At 40.8% G+C, this 26,376-nt stretch overlaps 1 protein-coding gene and 1 long non-coding RNA gene across 3 annotated transcripts; both read left to right on the top strand.

Annotated features, from left to right (window-relative positions):
- The first annotated feature begins 791 nt into the window (after window positions 1–791).
- On the top strand, window positions 792–16,298 carry LOC134083432 (fucolectin-6-like). Its single transcript, XM_062539756.1, has 6 exons — window positions 792–799; window positions 1,036–1,103; window positions 3,838–4,135; window positions 4,243–4,397; window positions 15,680–15,962; window positions 16,148–16,298. Exons 1-6 carry the CDS (start codon window positions 792–794, stop codon window positions 16,296–16,298), a joined length of 963 nt encoding a protein of 320 aa, XP_062395740.1.
- Window positions 16,299–17,883: 1,585 nt separating this feature from the next.
- On the top strand, window positions 17,884–22,689 carry LOC134083117 (uncharacterized). 2 transcript variants are annotated; one of them, XR_009939702.1, is made up of 4 exons: window positions 17,884–18,000; window positions 18,735–18,908; window positions 19,171–19,359; window positions 22,218–22,689. It is a non-coding gene; the product is annotated as an uncharacterized LOC134083117 (long non-coding RNA). The 2 variants fall into 2 exon arrangements; XR_009939703.1 differs by having other exon boundaries at window positions 17,886–18,000; window positions 18,738–18,908.
- Window positions 22,690–26,376: the final 3,687 nt, after the last annotated feature.

Raw genomic sequence — 26,376 nt, 5'->3', positions numbered from 1 at the left:
AGTCTAGCTTATATATAACAATTGAACCAACAAAGTAAATGCAAAAATAGAGACTTTTGTGCAATTATTCCATATTTTGTATAGTCATTCTATATCAGAACAACTGACATACAATCCAAAAGGGTTTATGTGCAGTAAGCATTTGATTGTCAGTATGCATTTTGGATGGCCAAAACTCCTATGGGGAGTTTCCATAGGGGATTTTAAAATGCATGAGCATACCTTGGCAAATGATGGTCTACAGCACTCATATTTAATGCTATGTTGATCTACTTTTGCACCCAGCTTCACAAGACATATAGGGCTCAGTTGCTTCTAGGTCACTTTATATGACTTAGACTGATATAGGCTGATATGTGGTCAGTTCAGAGATGGTTGCAATCCGCCAGGAAGAATAAACTATATTCTAGCCTCTGTGGCCATGTGTCAGTACACACAGTTATTCTGATTATCTCGACTCTGTGTCTTAGCTTTCCAAAGAGGTCAATCATTTGATTATACTGTACAGTAGGTCAAACTAGGTGGGAACAGTGGCCTCTAAAGCAGGCGCTGTGCCATTTTAAGCAAACCTATACTGTGAATGATGGTGTTAACATCATTGACCAGGTGCGAGGCCCAGCAGAGTGCGAGGCCCTGGGCAACCGCCCAATTGCCCCACCCCCCCTTGCGACGGCAAGAAGGGGTGGGGGCAATTAGTGGCTATATTTATGGTGGGAAAGCTTCTAAGCTATGAGATACATGTCACTTCTTCAGACAGATACAAGTGTGTGTATATGAAAAAGAAGCACACCATGGCAAGGTAAGAGGGAGAGTGTTTACATCATGTCTATGTGGTGAGAATCTACAGAGAACTTACAATTATAATATACAAAGCACCCCATAACAGAGGAGTGGAAAGCGTGATGACATTTTACTTTTTGCATTTTTGTTTTGTAAAGATAGTATTATGAAGGGCAATGCATTTTTTGGACTAACTTGTTATAATGTGCATATTTCTCAAGTGATTACTACTAAAACTTAACTTCTCCTTCCTAGAATGGAGACCCTTTTTTTGATTATCGTTCTCCATGTGTCAGGATTTACAGTTCTGGCACTACCTACAGGTAAAAAATGACAAACTTTGATTGACTATTTATCACACTGTTTCACATAACGACAAGTATTGTAAAGTAATATAGCAACATTTTGGAAAATTACGAAATTGCATACTGGAATGGGCAGTATTTCTAATACATGTATTTAAAATGTGTATTTCAAATACAAAATACTATTTTGTAATTTGTATTTTATTGAGATGATGAAAATGCCTTCAGATTTTGTATCAAAATACTTCAGTGTTGTGTATTTTTCTATTTTCAAAACACCGTAAAATACTTTCTGTGAGACACTGTGATGAGATCTATCTAACTTTCTATAAAGCACAACATCTCTTTCTCTGTGGCACCTTTGCAAAGTCAAGCAGTTGTGATGCCAATCTCGGCCACTAGGCAATTTTGGCACTGTTCACACTTGCTATGGTCATGCACACACGGGGCCCCTCTCATTCGTCTTTTTATCCATACTCCCTTCCTTCCTCGGTTCTCGCTCACACTGATCTAGATAAAGAATGATGGGGCGGCAACAATGGGATTGTCTATCCAGTGTTCTTTATAGATCAGTGGGAACGACCCTGGAGGACCGAGAATCGAGGATTGAGGAGAGAGGTTGAGAAGGGGCCATATATTGCACTCACAAAACAAAACTTGCCATCCTTGGACCAGTATCCCTTCATCAAAAACCTTTTTGTAAGATTCAATACCATCATTCCGTCTTCTGTTCCAGAGTTTATTTTCCTTTGCTGGACTGATTAACAGGCCACATGGGCGTTGTCTGAATGCAACACTGTTTAAGAAGTTAGTTGTGCTTAAAGGCATCAACTGAGAAGACACCACTAGCTAAGATTAAACACACTCCTTTGCTCACACAAGGACAGCACAAACACTTGAGTTCACAAGCTTAGATCGCAACACATGAATCGCAACACGAATTTAACCTGGAAATATATATATAATTTTTATTTGTACTTTTTCTGTGTTTACATTGATACAGTATATGTTGTGCAATGTGATGAAACTCACCATAAGTGTGGTAGTGATGGTGTTACGTAAATAACTTAAAATGCTTTAGTTCAATATTCTAAATAACTCATCCATTTGGATTGTTTGTCTTATCGTCACTGATTCATAGTGGGCAATATATTACAACGATAGAGTAAATAAGTATACTTAAGGAAGGGTTCCTTGAGTTACCGAAGTCTCTTGCTTTCAGATGTTTTTCCAGATAGTGTGCAAGTGAAGGGATAGACGAAAATTACGTCTACAGTTTTTTTCTGAATGCCATGCTTATACTCACTGAGTTTGCAAAACTAAAAGCACAAACACCGCTTTGCACTCAGTTTGTAACACACACTTTGCAAGACTCGACAGTCCGCTGAACAGCACTCATTTTGCGGAACTGTAAACACAACTCACTGCTTTACACTCAATTTCCAAATGATCAACACACTCCTAGCAACACTATACACATGTATGGCTATTATGTACACTATTTTGCCAACTGTCCAGCTGCAATCAGCCTAAGCACTATAAATAAGACAATGACACCACCTTCCAAAACACACAATGTGAGCATTTCTGTATTATGCTGTGTACTTGTCCACAACAGAATCCGAATGAAACAAATCTACAGAGTCCCTTTTGAAAGAAACAGTGAATGTGTAAAACAACTACGATAATGACTATGTGCAAGTACGCTATAGTATCATTGGTGCTGAATCTGGAACTTCATACTGTAGTGCTGTGCATGGGCCTGCTGTGCTGTATTTGTCATGATGTTATGGCCATGAGCTGGATAGGATATTTCCCCCGCTGCCTTAGACTACAGGGCATTGAACCCACTCTTTACTGCACTCAACCTCCCGCCATACTCTGCAATCTTGGATCCAATACAATAGAAGAGTTATTCTCAGCCTGGCGCTGGAATGACCGTCATCCCCCAAAAAACACTTGTGTTTGTTCTGACGTGTGTATATAAACACAAAAGTTTGGATCCCTGCATGTTTACAGAACTATGACAAAAGCATGACCTCAAACTGACATAGCCTACCTGGTGCACAGAAAAAGCAAAAACCAGATGTGTTTTTTATTCATACTATCAGTGTGTAGTTGGTGCATTGTGTGCTTATTAATATGATGGCTTGTGTTAACTGTTTGATACGAAAACACAATTTTCACAAAGGTGTGAAGAGTTACGCCAGGTTTATCGGCTTTATAGAACTACAATGTTTTGCTGATTTGGTGAAAGGTTTTCTTAGTCGTGTGTAGAATTTTGCAAAAATAGCCAATCGTTGCAAAGAATGTGCTTAAACAATCAGAAAAAAAAATGTTTTGTAGTATTTTGAAAATTCAAAAATACAGTATTTCATTTTGATACATTGTTTGGCTGCTGTATTTTGTAGCTTATTTTGATAAAATTTGAAGGTGGGTATTTGGTATTTTATTTGGAAATACATCTTGATGTATTTGTGATCCCTGCTGGGCCCAAATGTGACGAGAGAGTGGCCCCTGCATGGTCTAGAGTTCTTATTGGCCTTATCAGCCTGGTGGGGCAACAAGCACGTCAAGTTCCATGTCTACAGGTGCATTTCATGTGTGTGGGTTGGCTATATGGCCACACTGTACATGCTGCAGGTGATTTATAAAAAGCGTTTTAAACTGTATGATTTCCTTAATCCAAGATTATAAAATGATACAATCCTTCTGTTTAAGTGATGTGAATAGAAAATATTTTTCTTTACAGCTAAAAATTTGGCATTGTATGGAAAGGCCACACAATCAGACCTAATTGAAAACCCATGGGGACAGTACAGTGATGCCCAGAATGCCATAGATGGAAATCGTGACCCACATTTTCATCATGGATCCTGCACCCTCACTGATCAACAAACGAATCCCTGGTGGAGGGTTGATCTTCTGAATCCATACGTCATCACCTCCGTCATCGTCACCAACAGAGGAGACTGCTGCTCTGAGCAGCTCAACGGAGCTAAGATTCATATTGGCAACTCCCTGCTGGACAATGGCAATAGCAATCCACTGTGAGTTTCAAAAATGCCTCAAGTAATTAAGTGACAAGGAACCAGGGATGATGGTGAATATGTAGCATATAGTATGTACATAAAGCACTATAACTCTTTACTTTCAGGGCAGCGGTCATATCCTCCATCCCCGCTGGTGGATCCCACAGCTTCATATTGAATAATGAGATACAGGGACGTTATCTTAATGTTTTTCTGCCTGGACACAACAATAATTTAACACTCTGTGAGGTTGAGGTGTATGGATATCCAGCTCCAAATGGTAAGCATCGTTCTTGTAAATAAATGGGTAAATTGAATACTCACACCAAGAACAATAAAACTATAACCATAACGATAAAAGCGTCTACACTGACCAACAATAAGAAGAGTCTCTCCTAGTGTTAATGAATGTGATGGTTAAAATGCAATGGGCTCTGATCTGTGGTTAGCTATTTATCATTCTCAAAACCGGTCAGAAAGTGAACCCCATCGTTCTTCATGTCATTATCGTTAGTCATTCATAATGAGAGTAATATTTGTCTATAGTTATCGTCATAGTTATCATTCTTGGTGTGAGCGGCCCTTAACCCTTCCTTTTACAGTCGCCTAATCACTACTGTAGGTATAGTGAGTATGTGGTAAGTATATTTATGACCGCCGCACAACGACACAGCACACAGTTTTCTGTGAATATGTCGAGAACCATAGGGCATAGGGGCCATGTCAACCCAATTTATTTGCACCCGGGTGTACATTAAATAGTGGAATGGAGGCATTTTCTTATTTGCACCCAAACCTGAAATGTGTGCTATCCAACATAGCGGGACCATCTTGGCAGGAGATGGCCAACCTAAATCCTAAATCTAACAAGTTAGGATTATTAAAACAATATTTTAGATGAGAAAGTGGTGCTAAATTTCCATAAACCTTGTTCAGTGAACGGGTAAAGCCGTCCGTTTGTAAGCAAAATCAAGAAATACGATCTTTCAGTTTGCTTACCGTTACCTAGCAACCACAACAAGTCATTCAAACATTAGTAGTACCATGTATTGATGCAATGGAATGTAGTGCCGTGGATTAGTAATCGTGTTGTGAATCTGCGGTTTCAGGTTCGTATCCCTGCTGAAGTGAGTCTACTTTTTGCATGCCAAAGTACAAACGACTTCTTTTTTCTTAGATGACGTTACCTCGCGGCAAATAAGAGTTTGTGCTTTTTGAACCTGTCAAAGATTGACTAGTTTTATTTCAGTTATGAGTACAGTTAAGTGTAGAAGTAGGCTTCAGTAGTTGTGAGTAGAAAGGTTTCTTGGTGTTTTGAGCCCCCAATGTTGTCTTCAAGGCAGCGCTGCCTGGAAGGCGCTGGGGTTAGGCATGGGTTAAGGTTAGGGTTAGGGTTAGGAGTAGGATTAAGTGCATTTAAATCAACAGTGGCAGCGCTGCCTGGAAGACAACTCAGAAAACAACTCTTTGAACTATAGCTTGCCTTTGATCAAGCTACCATATGACCACTCATTAGCCTAATATTTGTATGATCACTTCCAAGTAACCCAGACATGGCAAAACAGCTAAAAACTGTTAAAAACTAAATTAGGCCAAGCCTACTGTAGAGCTGGTAAATACACTGGCCTATTGACAGAGTAAATGGATGTTAGACATCGGGTGTAAATAGTATTGTTGATTATTTGCACCTGGGTGTAAATAGTAATGTTCATTATTTCCACCCGGGTGCAAATAGTATTTGCCATTTCTAAAACCTTTGACTCAAACTTCACAACTCTACATTACATTACATTACATTACATTTCATTTGGCTGACGCTTTTTAACCAAAGCGACTTACAACATGGGAAAAAAAACAATTAGGATTTTTAAGAGCATTTTGAACAACAATAAATAAATACAATAAGTGCATCAGTGGGTCTAGTAAGTGCATAATAAGTGAATAAGTGCATGAGTGAGTGCGATTGTCTGAAATAGTGCTATGAGAGGAGATGTTCTTTGAAGAGCTGGGTTTTCAGACCTTTTTTGAAGATGGCTAGGGATGTTCCTGCCCTAGTTGGACCAGATAGTGCATTCCACCAACGATGGACGACAGATGAGAAAAGTTTGGATTGGCCTGCGCGTGCTGGCGGAGCGCAGCGGTCGTGTGGAGGCATATGCCTGTATGAGGGCATTGAGATAGGTGGGGGCAGAGCCGGAGAGTACTTTGTAGGCAAGCGTTAGAGTCTTGAATTTGATGCGTGCGGCCAGCGGTAGCCAGTGTAGCTGGATGAGCAGTGGGGTGACATGTGCCCTTTTGGGTTGGTTGTAGACCAGGCGTGCTGCTGCATTCTGGATCATTTGAAGGGGTTTAACAGCGCAGGCTGGGAGACCTGTCAGGAGGGCGTTACAGTAGTCAAGTCGAGAGATGACTATTGCCTGTACCAGGAGTTGGGTAGCATCTTGAGTCAAGTAGGTCCTGATTTTCCGTATGTTGTAAAGCGCGTAGCGGCATGACCTGGCTACTGAGGCTACATGATCGGAGAAGGTCAGTTGGTTGTCAAGAACGACTCCTAAGTTTCTTGCAGTCCTGGTGGGTGCAACAGACAGGGAGTCGATCTTGATGTTGATGTCATGATGAATTGTAGGTTTGGCTGGGAGGACTAGCAATTCTGTTTTAGAGAGGTTTAGCTGAAGGTGGTGTGCCCTCATCCATGATGATATGTCTGAGAGGCAGTTTGAGATTCGTGTGGAGACCAAGGGGTCATCCGGTGGAAAGGACAGATAAAGCTGTGTGTCATCAGCATAGCAGTGGTATGAGAAGCCATGCGAGTGGATGATCTGTCCCAAGGAGGTGGTGTAGATAGCAAAGACCAGCACAGAGCCCTGGGGGACCCCTGTGGAGAGGAAGTGAGGTGCAGAAAGTTGTCCAAGCCATGATACTTTAAACGAGCGGCCTGTGAGGTAGGATTCAAACCAGGAGAGAGCTGAGCCAGAGATTCCCATGTCTGAGAGTATAGAGAGAAGGATGCTGTGATTTACAGTGTCAAAGGCAGCCGATAAGTCAAGCAGAATGAGCACTGATGACTGAGCGTTCGCCCTGGCCTCCTTTAAGGCTTCTGTTACAGCCAGCAGAGCCGTTTCGGTGGAGTGGCCGGTCTTGAATCCAGATTGATTTGGATCCAGGAGATTATTCTGTGAAAGGAATTCTGAGACTTGTCTCGAAACTGCTCGCTCTATACCTTTGGATAGAAAAGGCAGTAGCGAAACAGGACGGTAGTTCTCAACTTGAGCCGTGTCGAGTGAAGGTTTCTTAAGTAGAGGTGTAACCTGGGCCGCCTTGAATGCCGCTGGGAACGTGCCAGATGTTAGGGAGGCATTGATCACATGCGTGATGGCTGGTGTGACGGTCGGGCCGATGGACTGAAGCAGGTTCGTCGGTATAGGGTCCAACGCACATGTGGTAGGACGGCTGCATGTCAGGAGTCTATCTACATCACTCTCGGAGAGAGGCGCAAATGTTGAAAGGGATGTTCCAGGGTTTTGAGAGGTTATAGCAACTGCGTCTGGTGAAGAGAATTGACTGCTGATTGCCGCCACTTTGTTTGTAAAAAATGAGGCTAGGCTGTCTGCAGTGAGGTTGGACGCAGGAGGAGGTGGCTGAGGGTTGAGTAGTGTTTTGAAGGTTGAGAAGAGTTTCCGGGAGTCTGTGGCGTTGTTGATCTTGTCATTGTAGAAGTCTGTTTTAGCAGCCGTGATGCTAGTTGAGAAGGAGGATAGGAGTGTCTGGTAGTGTTTGAGATCATCTGTTGTTTTTGATTTGTGCCATTTCCTTTCTGCAGCTCTGAGTTTGGTCCGCTGTGTGCGTAGGGTGTCAGTTAGCCATGGATGGGAGTGTTTGGATCGCGCTGGCCTTGTAGTTAGAGGGCACAGTTTGTCCAGACACGAGCTCAGTGTGGAGCAGAGCGAGTCCGTGGCATCGTTGACCTCCAGAGTGGAGAAGGAGTTGAGTGGAGGTAGGTTGGAGGCAACTGTAGAGGAGAAGTGGGCTGGAGTCAGGTTGCGGATGTTGCGGCGGAACGTGACCATTGGTTGAGGAGTCAGGGGTTGTTCCGTCAGGCTGACATTAAATCGAATGAAGAAATGGTCAGAGAGATGGAGCGGTGTTACCCAGAGGGAGTCTGTGGTGCAGTTCCGGGTGAGGATTAGATCAAGCTCTTTGCCAGCTTTGTGAGTGGGTGGGCTGCGAGTCAGCTCGAGATTGAATGAGTGTGCCAGGGCCAAGAAGTCTGCTGAGCCTGGAGCGTCTAAGTGGATGTTCATATCGCCGAGGACGAGTAGCGGATAGTCTTGCTCAGGGATGGAAGACAGCAAAGTGTCCATCTCGTCCAGAAAAGCACCTAGTTGGCCTGGTGGGCGGTAGATGACGATCACATAGAGTTTTACTGGGGCCGTTACTGTGATGGTATGGTATTCAAACGAGTCATATCTGTTTGCTTGTAGCAGTGGAGTGAAAGTCCAGTTGTTAGAAATTAGCAGAGGTGTGGACTCGAGTCATGTGACTTGGACTCGAGTCAGACTCGAGTCATGAATTTGATGACTTTAGACTCGACTTGACAAAATATAAAAAGACTTGCAACTCGACTTGGACTTTAACATCAATGACTCGGACTTTCACTTGGACTTGCGCCTATTGACTTGTAAAGACTTGCTACTTCCCATAAAAAAAACGAAAGATAAAATGTAGACACGGACTGATATTTATGTGTGTGCACCTGTGCGTGAGACAATGCGCGTATTTGGCACAAAATCCAATCAGATCACTTAGGCCTACTGTAGATTGTTTTGATTCGACAGCGGCCAACCACGCGGAACAAGATAGACAACACGCAGGGCCAGACAACGAACGTGAATGCGCCAGCAAAATGATACCTAAGATTATTTCGTTAATTCGTTTGCCTACAAAAATTACGTGGAGACCAACAAGAAACGACTGACTGTGTCGAAGTTGTTAAATTCCTCCCAGCTTCAGCCTGCTTTTGACATGCCTGGTAGGCTACTATGAAACAAAACTGGTAGCCTACCCTACTGATTCTGGTGTCTAATTGATGGATTTAACCACGATTAGGATTAGGCTTTTAAAAGGTGGAACATTTTCACCTCAAACATGCGCTGTAGGCTATCATATAGCCACTGCGTCTTTTTGTGTACATTCACATTAAATCCATTCCACTAACATTAGCAGGAGGAGAATAGGCTACTATAACGTTTTGTTTTGAGCACTGGTTGTTACTCATTGGATACATATCAAACTCCATGTCATGGTAGAGTAAGTTAAGCACCCACCCAATTAAACATGACCAAGGAAAAAGTGAACGGGACAACAATGCCATGCCACGGTAACCTACCTAAATCATAGAAGTTAACATTGCAAGATATTTTCTATGACATCAGAAATATTTTCTTTACCTTGTCAGTTTTTTTAACATTCATTTTATTTAATGAAAACATATATCCTTGAACTATGTGACTATTTTTCTAACCGAATGAAACCAATTACGTTCACGTACTTCTTAAAGTGACAGGCACTCAATTAGACCTACACACCACCCTGTAATATCATTAAAGAAGTGTTATCAATACGAAGTATTCAAATTACTGAATATTTTTAGCTATAAGTAATTATGCAGATCCTAAAATGCTATAAATTGTTAACAAAATATGTCAAGTTTATGAATTCAAAATATGAAATAGACACAAGACACACCATTTTCTGTGTGTGTGGACTGGAGGTTTGAGCAGAGACTAGGATTGCCACTGCTGTGAGTTATCTGTATCCCCCTTATGGCAATACGGCTTTGCCTATTTTTGTAATGTAATAAACATGGTCACACGTTTTAAAACTATTTCAGCTTGTGTAGGCCTATCAGTGGTTTCTTAACAAATTGAGCACATATGTTAACACATAGGGCCTATATTTCATTGAGAATGTGCTAGAGATACCATTTGACATTTCTGCTAGACAGATTTGCATCTCAATCTAATCTCTCCAGCACGCACACATTCAATTGACAAAATACCTGTTTAACTCGATTTTTAAAAAGACTCGAAAGGACTCGAAAGTCAGACCGTAGGACTTGGGACTTGACTTGAGACTTGTTGGCCTTTGACTTGGACTTGACTCGGGACTTGCCTGTCTTGACTCGGGACTTGACTCGGGACTTGAGGGCAATGAATTGAGACTAACTTGTGACTTGCCAAACAATGACTTTGTCCCACCTCTGGAAATTAGCAGACCCGTTCCACCTCCTCGTCTAGTTGGCCGAGGGGTGTGGGAGAGCGAGAAGTTGGTGGAGAGTGCAGCTGGGGTGGCTGTGTTTTCTGGCTTGATCCAAGTCTCAGTGAGAGCAAGGAGATCCAGGGAAAGGTGGTTGGCATACCCAGTGATGAAGTCAGCTTTATTGACTGCGGATTGGCAGTTCCATAAGCCCATGGAGAAGGAGGTTTCGGTACGTGAGGACTGTTTGAGTTGCCTGAGGTTAGTGGGATGTCTGGATCGTTTTGCATGATTTCGTTTTCTGTGATGGCCGGTGTACATCAATTCAACAAAACCATACACTAATTCTCAACCTTGACACAGTTTTCAATGTGGCTTTTAACTTTTTGCAACTCAATACACACAATTGTCTACCTAACACATACAAATCTATCAGCAGTGTTGTGCATGAACGAGTTCAAAAGAACGTGTTCATTGAACACGTTCATTTTTCTGTGAACGCTGAACTGAACGTGACACATTTGTAAATAATGAATTTGAACGTGAATTCGCTCAGATTATGGGAAATGAACGACGAACGTCACTGTTGATGTCCAAATAAACGTTACGGAATTTATTTTGTCCTGAGAAGTCACGTGACACTATCTGCTGGCAATTTAGGAACAGTAGGCCTATGTCGTTGTCACACTCACTGCCCACGGGCGCCACTCCTAAACTACAGCTTTGCACTACCTTACTACATTACCCATGATCACGTTAAGCATGTTGCATTGTGCACAAAACCGCTGCTATGTGAATGCAGTCGCGGAAAGATTCTGCACTTGTCAGTGATGATAGAAGGATGCATAACGTGTTCAAAGAGCCCTACAGTATGTCACTGAACAGTTCCATCGCTGCAGGTAATGCAGCAAGGCAGCTTCCTCACTCCCGGTGTAAAAACTACACTCTTCTGCTGTCAGGCATGCACAGCTGACGCATTTATCATTAATTATTAATAAATGCGTGGCCGCATTTATTAGGCGCCTGTACCTGCCATAGACTTAAAAGAAATGTATCTGCCCAGCGAAATAAAGCCCAATTTACGGACATTCTCAATTAGATGAGAACAACAGGTGACTGTAGGCTATATTCCGTCAGAAACAGATTTTCATTCAAATGAACTGAATTTGAACTAGTTCAAAATTAAAAATGATGAACTATGAACGTGAACAGTTCACTTTGCACGTGTGTGAACTGAACTTTGAACTAGTTACTGAAGAGTGTGAACATGCACAACACTGTCTATCAGGAAGTAACTTGTTTTCCTATTTCAAACACAACCAATGAAAATGCCACACTTAGTCATCAGTGCCTCAGACTCTGTCCTTATGTGTGCAAACAATACATATTTTTGGTTCCAATATTGATTGGATTGAGTTATTCACTGTATTTAAAAAAAATAAATCAATAAACAAAAGTGCTTTAGATCTAGAGTAACAGTGTGTAAATGATAGTACAAATAGTTTATAATACTATGGAAAATGTGTTTATGATGTGAGACAAATGCTTGCTTTTGAGATATGTTTACAATATTTTGAATGCTGTGTTTTGCAAGATAGGGGGCACTTTTTGCATTTTGTTTGAGGAATTATTGAATTTGTGTGTAGAGCTTTGAAAAAAACAGATAGAGCTTTGAAAATGTGTGTGTCAAAAATGAAAAAGCAAAAATTAGGCATTGTAATCATAGGTATCTTTGGTTGACAGGTTCAAAACTGCACGAAATTGGCAGTGTATGATCATTATGACACCCTATGAGTGTATGCCAAATTGTGTGTAATTTGATTCATGGGGGACCATTCAATAAATGAATATATATGTACAGTATATTTGGCACAATACGCACACATATGCACAAACAAATGTAAATATAGCTGCAAGCAGCAATGAGGGGGCCTAGCAACAGGTCAGAAGGCAGAGTTGCCATTGTAACTCAATGCCGTTACGTCAGGTATATAGTTTTAAGCAGTCACAAGAATTTTTATGTCAAACAACCCGAGATGTGAGCTCACTTCCTGTTCGGTGACTTTTCCGCCAATTTCGATCAGCTGTTGCCGGCGAACAGGTTAAGATTTCGTTCCGAAAGCAAGGCCTTTGTTAGACTCGGACTAAATATCATCTGTGTGAAGTTTTGTGAAGATCAGACAAATTTTGTGACCTGTGGAAATGTTTAAGTGGTTTTGATTAAATCCAAAATGGCAGCCGAATCAATTACGTTGACGTCACAAGTTAAGCAGGGTCAGCCTAAGGACCTCCCACAGTATTACCGCCAGACACCACTAGCAAGTTTTAATTCCAGACATATCAACAGCTACATAATCAGGCCAAAAGGCCTTCTTGCTAATTGCAGTGCCCGCTAGAGGTCAAAGGTCACAGAACGTCCGCCTGGCGGGGTCCCAAGTCCATGTACCAAGTTTGGTTTTGATGCGTGCAAGGGCAAATTTCGATTGGCTGTTATGGGCAAACGGTTGTATTTCCGACGAAAAAAAGTGATAACTTTTGTGAAGCATTGCCTGAGGATGCTCTGTGTCAAGTTTGGTGTCGATCGGACAAAATTTGAGAACGAAATAATCTTGGCGGAAATTGACGTCATAGGGTGTGTTGAACTCGGGCAGGTCCAAGGATTCCAACGATACCTAATTTTTGAAAATCGGACAGAAACTCACACATACACACACATAAACATGCACACACACACATTCAAACACACAGACAACCACAGACACACACATACATACACACAGGTGCGCACAGACTCACATTCATGCACGTACACACACATGCATAAACACACACACACACACACAAAGACACACACATACACAAACAGTAGACAGGCAGGCATTAGCACACACACACACCTGCATGCACAAACATACAATGCACACCTAAACACGTACACACACGCATGCACAAACACACCCACATGCATGCATGCACACACACACACTCCCCCAAACACAAACATGCACACACACACACACTCACTCACAAGTGAACAAACACACACAAAAACACATAAAACACACACAAACACAGGGAAGCAGACACACACACACACACACACACAGACACACACACACACATCCCTTTACCCCCACCACAGACACAAGCGAAAACTCACACACAGAGAAGCACACATACACAAAAGCAAGCACACACATGCACACACTAATTATGACCGCCGCTAGCGTAGCTAGCGAAGCGGTCATATAGTTGTTGTCAAAGTTTTTTTTTTTTATTCTTTTTTCCCGTCATTTTTCGTCAACGATTCCCGGGACACCGTAACACCGGAGCGCATGAAACTTGGTGGGCCTGTAGCCCCAGTAGACTTCTATGGAAAATTTTCGTTTCGTCCCCGGGGGTCACTCCACCCCCGCGCTGCCCCCGCCCGAAGCCCAAAAATGACAGTTTTTCCTACATAACTACCTGAACCGTGGCACCGAGGATGACAAAATGTTTATGGTATGTTGTTCTCTAGAGCTTGCATCAACTTAGCTTATAACCAGTCATTTGTGATTTGCACCCCCATGGTAAAAATTGAAAATGCAATGTAATATTGCTTTAATTGCCCCTATCTTCAGATGAGATGTTATGAACTGCACCAAATTTCATGTGTATGATTAACCTGACACCCTCTGGGAGTATGCCAAGTTTTGTGGAATTTCATCCATGGGGGGCTATAAAATAAATGGATTTATGTGTACATTCAGGACTGTATACCCATCGGCCAGTAGATGGTGGTATTAACCCTCTGGAGTCTAAATCCCCCCCTGGAGATTTCAAAAACTGTTCCAAACATCTCAATCTCTGCTAGTTTTTCTCCTAGAAACATGTAAGTGACACCATTAGAAACCTTTAATCAACTAGTTTCCAAATATGTTTTAAAAGAGAATGGTTGCTCTGGGTGCAACAAACATGCAGGAACACACACACACACACACACACACACACATAAATACACACACACACACACACACACGCATACCTACACACACACGCACCACTACATACACACATGTACATAAACACATGCACAAACACGCCCACACGCATGCACACCTACACCCTTACACACACACACACACCTACACATACCTCACACACACACACACACACACATACACACACACACACACACACACACACACACACACACACACACACACAGAGAGATGCACAGTGCACACACACACACACACACACACACACACACACACACACACACACACACACACACACACACACACACACACACACACATCTTTGAGTACATTTTGTGAGACCACCGGAGCTGAGAATTGAGTGTGTGTGTGATGTACTATAGCCTGTGTATGTGGGTACGTTTCTGTGTGCCCATCTGTGTGTTTGCATGTGTGTATAGGTGTGTATGTGCATGTTCTGTGTGTGTTCTCTTTCTCTCTCTCTCTCTCTCTCTCTCTCTCTGTGTCTGTGTTATCTGTGTTTTCTGTGTGTGTTCTCTCTTTCTCTCTCTCTCTCTCTGGGTGTGCCTGTGTGTGTGTGTGTGTGTGTGTGTGTGTGTTTGTGTGCGTGTGTGAGTGTGTGCCTGTGTATGTGTGTGTGTGTGTGTGTGCACACGCGCGCATGTGAGTGTGTGTGTGTGTGTGTGTTATCTGATATTGGAGTGAGTGACGGCAGAGAACACAGTGAACATATACACAGAGACACATAAAACACACACACAAGCAGACACACACTCACACTAGACAGAGAAGCACTCATACACAAAAGCAAGCGCACACATGCACACACTCATTTACATACATAAAAGTTGCAGTACGGATGGAGTAGGCGATGGAAACACAAGCGTGATTGATATTTGCGGAGAGAATGTGCAGGACTGAGCGGCGGTCATATTGTGTATCGCTTTGCGGTACATATAGTTTACATACATACTGTATAAGTTGCAGCAGGGGATGGAGTAGGAGATGGAAACAAATGAACAAACGTGATTCATTTTTGCGGAGAGAATGTGCAGGACTCAGCGTCGGTCATAGTTTGTACCGCTTTGCGGTACATCCAGTTTGGGATGGATTGGGGTCTGTCAAGTGTCCTATGGGTAAGGATTTTCCAGTATTAATATGGCTGTGTCTTGTCTTAATCTATTAGTGTGTTGGTGTGTTGGAATATGAACAGATGTTCACATATGATGAAATACAGATCTTCATCAGTGTCCAACACTCCATTCATGGCATAATGCTTAATATTTGGCAGTTGCTCATTTAGTGTTCTCTCCATGTTTCCATGCAGGTGAGAATGTGGCTTTAAAAGGGAAAGCAACACAGTCAGACCTTCATGGAATGGGCTTGGCATACAATGCCATAGATGGGAATCGTGACGGCTATTATTTTCATGGTTCCTGTACTCACACAAAAGCTCATCTCAACCCCTGGTGGAGAGTGGATTTGCTCCAAAATCATAAAGTCTTCTCTGTGGTAATCACCAACACTGTGGATAGCGTTCCCAGTAGACTGAATGGGGCTGAAATACGAATAGGAACTTCTTTGCAGAACAATGGTATCAACAACCCCAGGTAAAAATGGTCTCTCAATTTCTTGATCAATGTATAGGACTCAGATTCTACATTGCTAAATGTAATACTGTCCTTATTATTGTCCTCTGAAGATATACTGTATGTGTGTGTGCATGTGAATGACTCTGTGTATGTGTGTGTGTGTGTGTGTGTGTGTGTATGTTACTCTACATAATCTGTGACAGGTGTGCAGTGATCTCTTCCATTCCTGCTGGGTTCTCAAAGACCTTTGAGTGTTATGGGATGGAGGGACGCTATGTTACCGTGGTGATACCTGGACGTGCAGAGTATCTAACACTCTGTGAGGTGGAGGTGTATGGATCACCACTGGACTAAAGTCCTGTGAAACAGCACACAGGATGGAAAGCCAGTTAACTTTCTCAATTTCAATTGCATGTATTGTTTTGGACAACACTACGATTTATTGAAATGGTATCTCTTCAGATAAGGCTAGTATACACCTGGCAGGATATTATGTAAATGGTATGTATATAAAACTGACATTTTATATTGAATTCTGCAGCTAAATAATGACTATCTCTTTAATCTGGCATTGTATTATGTTTTTTTTTTTATTGCAAAACCACCCTGTTGACATGGAATGGATTTTACGATGGTGTTACAAATGAAATCAAAAATAAAATGTAAATGGCAGGTCTTGTGTACGTAATGTCTATGTACTGTATGTGGTTACCCCCAACTCCAACCAGACCTCACTATTTTATACTGCAAATTTTGTTGTTGTTGTTGTTTAAGTATATTTTTGGGCTTTTATGCCTTTAATCAGATAGGATAGTAGAGAAAGACAGGAAGTGAGAGGAAGAGAGTGTTGGGGCGGGATCCGGAAAGGACCACGGGGCAGGAATCAAACCCGGGTCGCCAGCGTGTGGTGCAGGTGCCCCAACCAGTCGTGCCACGTAAACCATTTATTCAGTTTAATTTCTGCATTTCCTCTCCGGGCTCATTCCCTATCTTATCCCATGCTCCAATTCATTCCCCTTCTCCCTCTCCTGCTCTCTTGCTATTTCTGTTCTCGGTCACATTCTCTCTCTTCTCTTCTCTCGCTCTCTCTTTCTCTCTCTCCCTCTTGCTCAGATGTAATGTATTCTTAGCGCCAGGTACACGGAGCTGCCTGTTTGGATCAAGGCCGTTCTCACTGGCTTGGCTTCCTTCAGGGAGGAGGCGTGAGGTGGTAGTGGGTCTGTGGGGAGACCCAATGGAGCAGGAGCGAGAGCTCTTGCTACAAAGCCACCCGGCCGCCACTGACAAGTTCATTTGTGTGTAATTACTTACCCCAGCCGCGCGTGTGAAATAGACATTTGTCACCTTGACACTCGGATTTCTAGCTTAGATTAATGCGTCTCCGTCCTCTTTATATAGTAACGCTTATTAATCCCCCGGACCCATTTAAGTGTGGTCCCCACCTCAACCTTGGAAGCTTAACAGACTGTTTCAAATCCACTGAGCCAACAGTCACTCTGTGTTTTCACTCTGCATTAATACCCTTGTATCCACTTCTCTTCCCTTTAAATCAGTCCCTGATTACAAACATGCCAAGCATTAGAATGGGCTTCCTGTGTTAAAGTAAAACAATGTGTAGCAGGACTAGGTCCATGCCCCTTTAAGTTAGCTTGCCAGTGCCCTTCTGAGTGGCTCTGGGCAATGGGAGGTGAGCCAATCAGCACGGGGTAACGGCTATAAAGTTTTAGCTTTTATTTTGAAGGCTGATGTCGTAGCTACATCGTTTCCTGACTCCAGCCTTCACCGTTCCCTGTCTGAGGTATAACGCAGTCCGAGTCTCAGGGCCATAACCGTATTCAGGAGCGGACGTGACGTACGTATTACTTGGATGTGATTGGTCGATGACCTACAATCGTGACTGCATCCGCCGCAAAATTAATCCCGCGGTCTTTTCACCACAGCCAAAACGCGGAAGCAACGTGGATTTTACGTGCCTACGTTTATGTCAAACACATCGTGATTGGCTCATGAAGGAGCAGATACGTGAAACACGCTGCACATAGCCATATGGAGAAAGGTAGGAAACATCGTTTTTTCTCGTCCCTCAAATTTAATAATAGTTTGTTTTTTTATGTCGATCAAAATAATATTTACTGGTCAACAGACTTTCACATGTGTAAATGCTGGAAAGGGCGATCTTTAGCCCAATTCAAAGTAAAATGACTTAGGTGTAAGTAGGTTAGCCAACAATAACGTTATCCTACGTTATCCTACGTGGTAATTAGCTTAATAAATTATTGTTCTCGTTGGTTATATGTTAACAATAACGTTATCCTACGTTATCCTACGTGGTAATTAGCTTAATAAATTATTGTTCTCTTTGGTTATATGTTATATCCAACTCTTGGCTCTAACAACATATTAAAAAGCTGTGTAACACACTGAAATGTAAACTCTCAAATTGTAGATAGGCCTACATGGGAAATGAATGGCTAAATGCAATGACTATTCAATATGTTTGCATTTGAAATTTGTCTCATGTAAAAAGACGTGCAAAATACTGCAACATCTACTTTATAGCTATAAACAAAGTCCTTTAAGTGTCTCTGCTATAAATCAGTGGAATACTGATACTGGGGGGTGTTGATTTATTAATTGATTAATTTATTAATGTGACTGCTGAGCCTGTATCTTGTCATGGTTTTTCTTAAATTAAATCTAAAACATTACTATTGTTAAGTATTTTGCTAATTGGTATTATCTGTTAAGGGTCAAATAATTTTGCCTTGTTTTTCTGTTGTTTCTGTCCAGTAGGTGAGTGTTGATCATTTGTTTGGTACCTATTCCCCCAAGAGGGGTGCCAGTGTCCTGATGCTGACCAGTGCCACCGGTTCCGCCACTTGGTTCCTGCTGGAGCCTTAGCACCAACTGGATGAGGGGACTCCTCTCTGTGTTGAATTCCCGGCTGTCTAAGGCTTTGAAGTGGTATGATATGGGGTCACTAATCCTCAAATGCTGCCAGAAGGCTCTCTTTTCAATTTTATTCAAAAGTATCTGTCAATGTAAAGCACACAGAAGGGTGGAATATATCTTATTATGCCATAAATGGCACCTGCTCCTCACAAGCATTCCAAAAATATATGATTTAGGCTACTTAATGTGATCTGTCTTGTTACACCCTAAAAACTACCACTACTCAAAAGTGTCCGTCAATGCAAACTTAATGTGATCTGTCTTCATGTTACAGGAGAGTGGTGTCAAACTACAAGACCGCCAGCATGTAAACAAGGCCTTGTTTGTCCTTGTTTGGCTACTCACCACTCTTCTAATTCCTGAAGAGGCTGAAGCATGCTGGCCTTGACACCTCAGTCCTTGCTTCCATTAACAGCTGTGTTATGGTCTACTGCAACGGGTGGATAAGGAGGGCAAATGACAGGTATTTTACATCACTTTTACATTACTTTTACTGTCATATTTAGAAAATACTCAAAAAGGTAAAACTTTACTTTTTTGATATCAAAACTTACACCTGGCTTGACATAGTTGGATTGGCGTTAGTGAAACGAGTTGCGCAAGGATGACCAGACAACGCTATTCGCTTTATCACTTATCTTGGATGTCTTAATTCTGCTTTTGTGAAACCCCACTGCTGTTGTTGTCTGTTGTTGTTGTTGTTGTTCTGTGGTGTATGTGTTATTGTTGTGTGCACTGGTAGTGACGTTGTTGTGTGTTGTTTTTTGGTGGGCTGATGGTTGTTGTAGACTGTTTTTGAAAAAGAACACTAACTGTAGGCATATCAATGCTCTTGGATGGGGATTTTTGTTGTTGTTGTTGTTGTGTGATCGTTGTTGTTGTTGTGTGATCATTGTTGTGTGATCGTTGTTGTTGTGTGATGTGTGATGTGTGATCATTGTTGTTTTTGTTGTTGTGTGATAGTTGTATGATTGTTGTTGTTGTTGTGTGATCGTTGTTGTTGTGTGATTGTTCTTGTGTGATGTTGTTGTGTGATTGTTGTTGCTGTGTGTGATCGTGTTGTTGTTGTTGTGTGATTGTTGTTGTTATTGTGTGATCGTTGTTGTAGTGTGATTGTTGTTATTGTGTGATCATTGGTGTAGTGTGATCGTTGTTATTGAGTGATCGTTGTTATTGTGTGATCATTGTTGTTGTGTGATTGTTGTTGTTGTGTGATCCTTGTTGTTGTGTGATCCTTGTTGTTGTTGTTGTGTGATCATTGTTGTTGTTGTTGTTGTTGTTGTGTGATCATTGTTGTGTGAAAGTCGTTGTTGATGTTGTTGTTGTGTGAACGTTGTTGTTGTGTGATGATTGTTGTTGTTGTTGTTGTGTGATCATTGTTGTTGTGTGATTGTTGATGTTGTGTGATGTGTGATCATTGTTGTTGTTGTTGTTGTGTGATCATTGTTGTGTGATCGTTGTTATTGTGTGATTGTTCTTGTGTGATGTTGTTGTGTGATTGTTCTTGTTGTTGTATGATTGTTGTTGTTGTGTGATCGTGTTGTTGTTGTTGTGTGATTGTTGTTGTTATTGTGTGATCATTGTTCTAGTGTGATCGTTGTTATTGTGTGATCATTGTTGTTGTTGTGTGATCGTTGTGTGATTGTTGTTGTTGTGTGATCATTGTTGTTATTGTTGTTGTAGTGTGATCCTTGTTGTTGTTGTTGTGTGATCATTGTTGTTGTTGTTGTTGTTGTTGTGTGATCATTGTTGTGTGAAAGTCGTTGTTGATGTTGTTGTTGTGTGAACGTTGTTGTTGTGTGATGATTGTTGTTGTTGTTGTTGTGTGATCATTGTTGTTGTGTGATTGTTGATGATGTGTGATGTGTGATCATTGTTGTTGTTGTTGTTGTGTGATCATTGTTGTGTGATCGTTGTTATTGTGTGATTGTTCTTGTGTGATGTTGTTGTGTGATTGTTGTTGTTGTTGTATGATTGTTGTTGTTGTGTGATCGTGTTGTTGTTGTTGTGTGATTGTTGTTGTTATTGTGTGATCATTGTTCTAGTGTGATCGTTGTTATTGTGTGATCATTGTTGTTGTTGTGTGATCGTTGTGTGATTGTTGTTGTTGTGTGATCATTGTTGTTATTGTTGTTGTAGTGTGATCCTTGTTGTTGTTGTTGTGTGATCATTGTTGTTGTTGTTGTTGTTGTTGTGTGGTCATTGTTGTGTGAAAGTCGTTGTTGATGTTGTTGTTGTGTGAACGTTGTTGTTGTGTGATGATTGTTGTTGTTGTTGTTGTTGTGTGATCATTGTTGTTGTGTGATTGTTGATGTTGTGTGATGTGTGATCATTGTTGTTGTTGTTGTTGTGTGATCATTGTTGTGTGATCGTTGTTATTGTGTGATTGTTCTTGTGTGATGTTGTTGTGTGATTGTTGTTGTTGTTGTATGATTGTTGTTGTTGTGTGATCGTGTTGTTGTTGTTGTGTGATTGTTGTTGTTATTGTGTGATCATTGTTCTAGTGTGATCGTTGTTATTGTGTGATCATTGTTGTTGTTGTGTGATCGTTGTGTGATTGTTGTTGTTGTGTGATCATTGTTGTTATTGTTGTTGTAGTGTGATCCTTGTTGTTGTTGTTGTGTGATCATTGTTGTTGTTGTTGTTGTTGTTGTGTGGTCATTGTTGTGTGAAAGTCGTTGTTGATGTTGTTGTTGTGTGAACGTTGTTGTTGTGTGATGATTGTTGTTGTTGTTGTTGTGTGATCATTGTTGTTGTGTGATTGTTGATGTTGTGTGATGTGTGATCATTGTTGTTGTTGTTGTTGTGTGATCATTGTTGTGTGATCGTTGTTATTGTGTGATTGTTCTTGTGTGATGTTGTTGTGTGATTGTTGTTGTTGTTGTATGATTGTTGTTGTTGTGTGATCGTGTTGTTGTTGTTGTGTGATTGTTGTTGTTATTGTGTGATCATTGTTCTAGTGTGATCGTTGTTATTGTGTGATCATTGTTGTTGTTGTGTGATCGTTGTGTGATTGTTGTTGTTGTGTGATCATTGTTGTTATTGTTGTTGTAGTGTGATCCTTGTTGTTGTTGTTGTGTGATCATTGTTGTGTGAACGTTGTTGTTGTTGTTGTGTGATCATTGTTGTGTGAACGTTGTTGTTGTTGTTGTTGTTGTGTGAACATAGTTGTTGTTGTGTGATTGTTGTTGTTGTTGTTGTTGTTGTGTGATTGTTGTTGTTGTGTGATCGTTGTTGTTGTTGTTGTGTGATCGTTGCTGTAGTAGTGCTTCAGTGATGGTCTTTTCACGTTCTGTGTGTTTTGTTTCCCTCTGTTTGCAGGCAGTGTGCTGTGAGGACTGCTGCCCTGATTCATACGGAAGAACCAAGCCCGCAAGATGGTGTTATCAAGCACACAGAAGGGGGGAATATAGCTTATTGTACCTTAAATGACAAGTGCTCATCACAAGCATTCCAAAAATATATGATTTAGGCTACTTAATGTGATCTGTCTTCGAGTTACACCCTAAAAACTACCAACACTGTCAAAAGAGTCCGTCAATGCAAACGGTCGTGTCCTCCTGGCAGATGGTGTTATCAAGCACACAGAAGGGTGGAATATAGTTTATTGTACCTTAAATGACAAGTACTCATCACAAGCATTCCAAAAATATATGATATAGGCTACTTAATGTGATCTGTCTTCGAGTTACACCCTATAAACTACCAACACTGTCAAAAGTGTCCGTCAATGCAAACGGTGGCATCCTCCTGGCAGATGGTGTTATCAAGCACACAGAAGGGTGGAATATAGTTTATTGTACTTTAAATGACAAGTACTCATCACAAGCATTCCAAAAATGTATGATTTAGGCTACTTAATGTGATCTGTCTTCGAGTTACACCCTACAAACTACCAACACTGTCAAAAGTGTCAGTCAATGCAAACGGTCGCGTCCTCCTGGCAGATGGTGTTATCAAGCACACAGAAGGGTGGAATATAGCTTATTGTACTTTAAATGACAAGTACTCATCACAAGCATTCCAAAAATATATGATTTAGGCTACTTAATGTGATCTGTCTTCGAGTTACACCCTAAAAACTACCAACACTGTCAAAAGTGTCCGTGAATGCAAACGGTGGCATCCTCCTGGCAGATGGTGTTATCAAGCACACAGAAGGGTGGAATATAGCTTATTGTACTTTAAATGACAAGTACTCATCACAAGCATTCCAAAAATATATGATTTAAATTACTTAATGTGATCTGTCTTTGAGTTACACCCTAAAAACTACCAACACTGTCAAAAGTGTCCGTCAATGCAAACGGTGGCATCCTCCTGGCAGATGGTGTTATCAAGCACACAGAAGGGTGGAATATAGCTTATTGTACTTTAAATGACAAGTACTCATCACAAGCATTCCAAAAATATATGATTTAAATTACTTAATGTGATCTGTCTTCGAGTTACACCCTAAAAACTACCCGTGTTCAAAAGTGTCCGTCAATTCAAACGGTCGTGTCCTCTTGGCAGATGGTGTTATCAAGCACACAGAAGGGTGGAATATATCTTATTGTACCTTAAATGACAAGTACTCATCACAAGCATTCCAAAAATATATGATTTAGGCTACTTAATGTGATCTGTCTTCGAGTTACACCCTAAAAACTACCAACACTGTCAAAAGTGTCCGTGAATGCAAACGGTGGCATCCTCCTGGCAGATGGTGTTATCAAGCACACAGAAGGGTGGAATATAGCTTATTGTACTTTAAATGACAAGTACTCATCACAAGCATTCCAAAAATATATGATTTAAATTACTTAATGTGATCTGTCTTCGAGTTACACCCTAAAAACTACCCGTGTTCAAAAGTGTCCGTCAATTCAAACGGTCGTGTCCTCTTGGCAGATGGTGTTATCAAGCACACAGAAGGGTGGAATATATCTTATTGTACCTTAAATGACAAGTACTCATCACAAGCATTCCAAAAATATATGATTTAAATTACTTAATGTGATCTGTCTTCGAGTTACACCCTAAAAACTACCAACACTGTCAAAAGTGTCCGTCAATGCAAACGGTCGTGTCCTCCTGGCAGATGGTGTTATCAAGCACACAGAAGGGTGGAATATAGCTTATTGTACCTTAAATGACAAGTACTCATCACAAGCATTCCAAAAATATATGATTTAGGCTACTTAATGTGATCTGTCTTCGAGTTACACCCTAAAAACTACCCGTGTTCAAAAGTATCCATCAATGCAAACGGTCAAGGCCCACTGGCAGATGGTGCTAACAAGCACACAGAAGGGTGGAATATAGCTTATTATAGCTTAAATCACATCTACATTCTACAGGCATTCCAAAAATATATAATTTAGGCTACTTAAATTGATCTGTCCCCATGTTACACCCTTAAAACTACCCTTGTTCAAAAGCATCCGTCGATGCAAACGGTCACGGCCCACTGGCAGATGGTGTTAACAAGCACACAGAAGGGTGGAATATAACTTATTATAGCTTAAATCACATCTACACTCTACAGGCATTCCAAAAACATATGAGTTAGGCTACTTAAAATGTGTTCTTTTTTTATTTTTTACTTTGAATGTGTCACATAGCCTATGCCGGCGAATTAGGCACTACTTGATGATGTCTGGTAGCCATAGCTGCTGCCCTCAACATGGTGTAAGTGTTTTTGTATTTTGAATGTTTTTTTTTTTTGTTCCATGGTGAGGGCTATGGGGTATGTTATTGAGCATGCTCTAATTTGTTTGTCATATGTACGAGCGGAGTAGTTTGCATTAATTATATTCATGGACCGGGTAAATTGTAATATATGCTTTCTTTCTCTTTTACAGACACTTGACATTTACTGTCAAAGCTACCATCAGAGCACCTCTCCCTACCCTGCAGGACATCTATACCCGAAGAGTGCAACAAGGGCCCAGAATATTTCATGACACATTTCACACCCTGACCATGGACTGTTTAAACCACTGAGGCCAAGCGTACATCTCTGTTTCCACATGGCTAAAACAGACTGAGGAGAAGTTTCTTTCCTCAAGCCATCCGCATCCCGAACACACATAACTCTTTAAACTACATTACATAGACTTGCCATACTGCACTTACAGTACACACACTGCACTTTGTACCCCCTGGATTATTCTGTGTCAAATCAGTATCTCAGGTTTTGCTAAAATAATGTCTATATATACAGTAGAATGGTTCCCAAAACCAAGGCCCGTGAAATATTTCTGTTCAAATCCTATATCTTCATATTATTACGGCAGGCTCGTTTTCGGCAAGGTCCTATATTTGGGGAAAAGTGCATAAATCAGTAACATTAAGGGTATGAATGTCAGTTTGTACATATTTACATATTATGTGTTATTAATGCCAATGTTTTCAATATGTAATGGGCTTGAAGATTTTAAAGGTTAAGCAAGGGAAGGGTGTGTTTTTTGGTAATTTTCATAGGATTAAAATGGTATGTAGAATAGCTAGTAGGCACTTATTTGAACAGGTATGTGAGCACAGCTCAGTGTATGGGCATTTAGTGTACAAGGTGCCAATGTTGTACCGTAGATACAGTCAAAATCATTGTTTTACCACAGGGTCAAGAATGAAAAGACATGGATATACAATGGAACCAAGTAAGTGTATTTATCAACGAATGAAACATGGTACATCATTGGCACTTTATACATGAAATTATCATGCCCAAAGATGGCCTCCACAATAAGGAATGTCTGAGAGTAAAACGGATACAAAATCAATTGTGAAAAAAATGTAGGCCTACTGTATGAAATTATAAAATTTAGTACAAATATTTGATTTAAAGGTAGACAAACCTTGAGTTAAAAAATCTGAAGCACAGCAACTATTTTCCTGGATTTTGTCTGATTTGACACAGAATGACCCCCCTTCCTTATTGTTTAATTATTTCTAAATACTTTCTTTATCCTATACACCTCTGCACAGGAAAGTTGTGCCGCTATAATGCCAGTTCTCTGTATGTGACAATTTCTTGAATCCTTCACAGAAGGCTCAATTTTGTATTGTGATATTTTGTGATTGTCTACAAAAATAAAAATACTTGTTACCAATTTGTGTTGTTTTTAAGTTTTTGACATCATTTTGGCATCATTTTTGATGTCATATTGATAAAAAAAAAAAAAATATGTCAATATGACTTTCATGATATAATTTTGACATAATGTTTGATGTAAAAAAAAAAATACATCAATATGACTTTCATTGTAGACTTATTTTGTCCTGCCTCCTGGCAACACAAAAGCAGCTAAAGGTCTCAAATGTCACAAACTATTTTGTTTTCACCCCCTTATGAATATGTATGCCACATGTTGGTTTTAGTTCTGGTATATATATAAATATACCATATATATAATAACTGGTATAACCTTATCAAGGCCTGTATAACTATGCAAATCAAGGACATCTAAACATAGGATTAGCATTTGTAACTTAT

The sequence above is a fragment of the Sardina pilchardus genome, chromosome 6 (genome assembly GCF_963854185.1).
Source record: "Sardina pilchardus chromosome 6, fSarPil1.1, whole genome shotgun sequence".
Taxonomy (NCBI): Eukaryota; Metazoa; Chordata; class Actinopteri; order Clupeiformes; family Clupeidae; genus Sardina; species Sardina pilchardus.
The sequence above is the reverse complement of the archived record's forward strand: the minus strand, read 5'-3'. Positions and strand labels throughout refer to the sequence as shown.

Bases quoted from the DNA above. Each gene is read 5' to 3' on its own strand.
- LOC134083432 (XM_062539756.1), top strand. The intron at 1,104-3,837 runs GTAAAAAATGAC...TTTTCTTTACAG, and splicing joins AGTTCTGGCACTACCTACAG to CTAAAAATTTGGCATTGTAT. The intron at 15,963-16,147 runs GTAAAAATGGTC...AATCTGTGACAG, and splicing joins AATGGTATCAACAACCCCAG to GTGTGCAGTGATCTCTTCCA.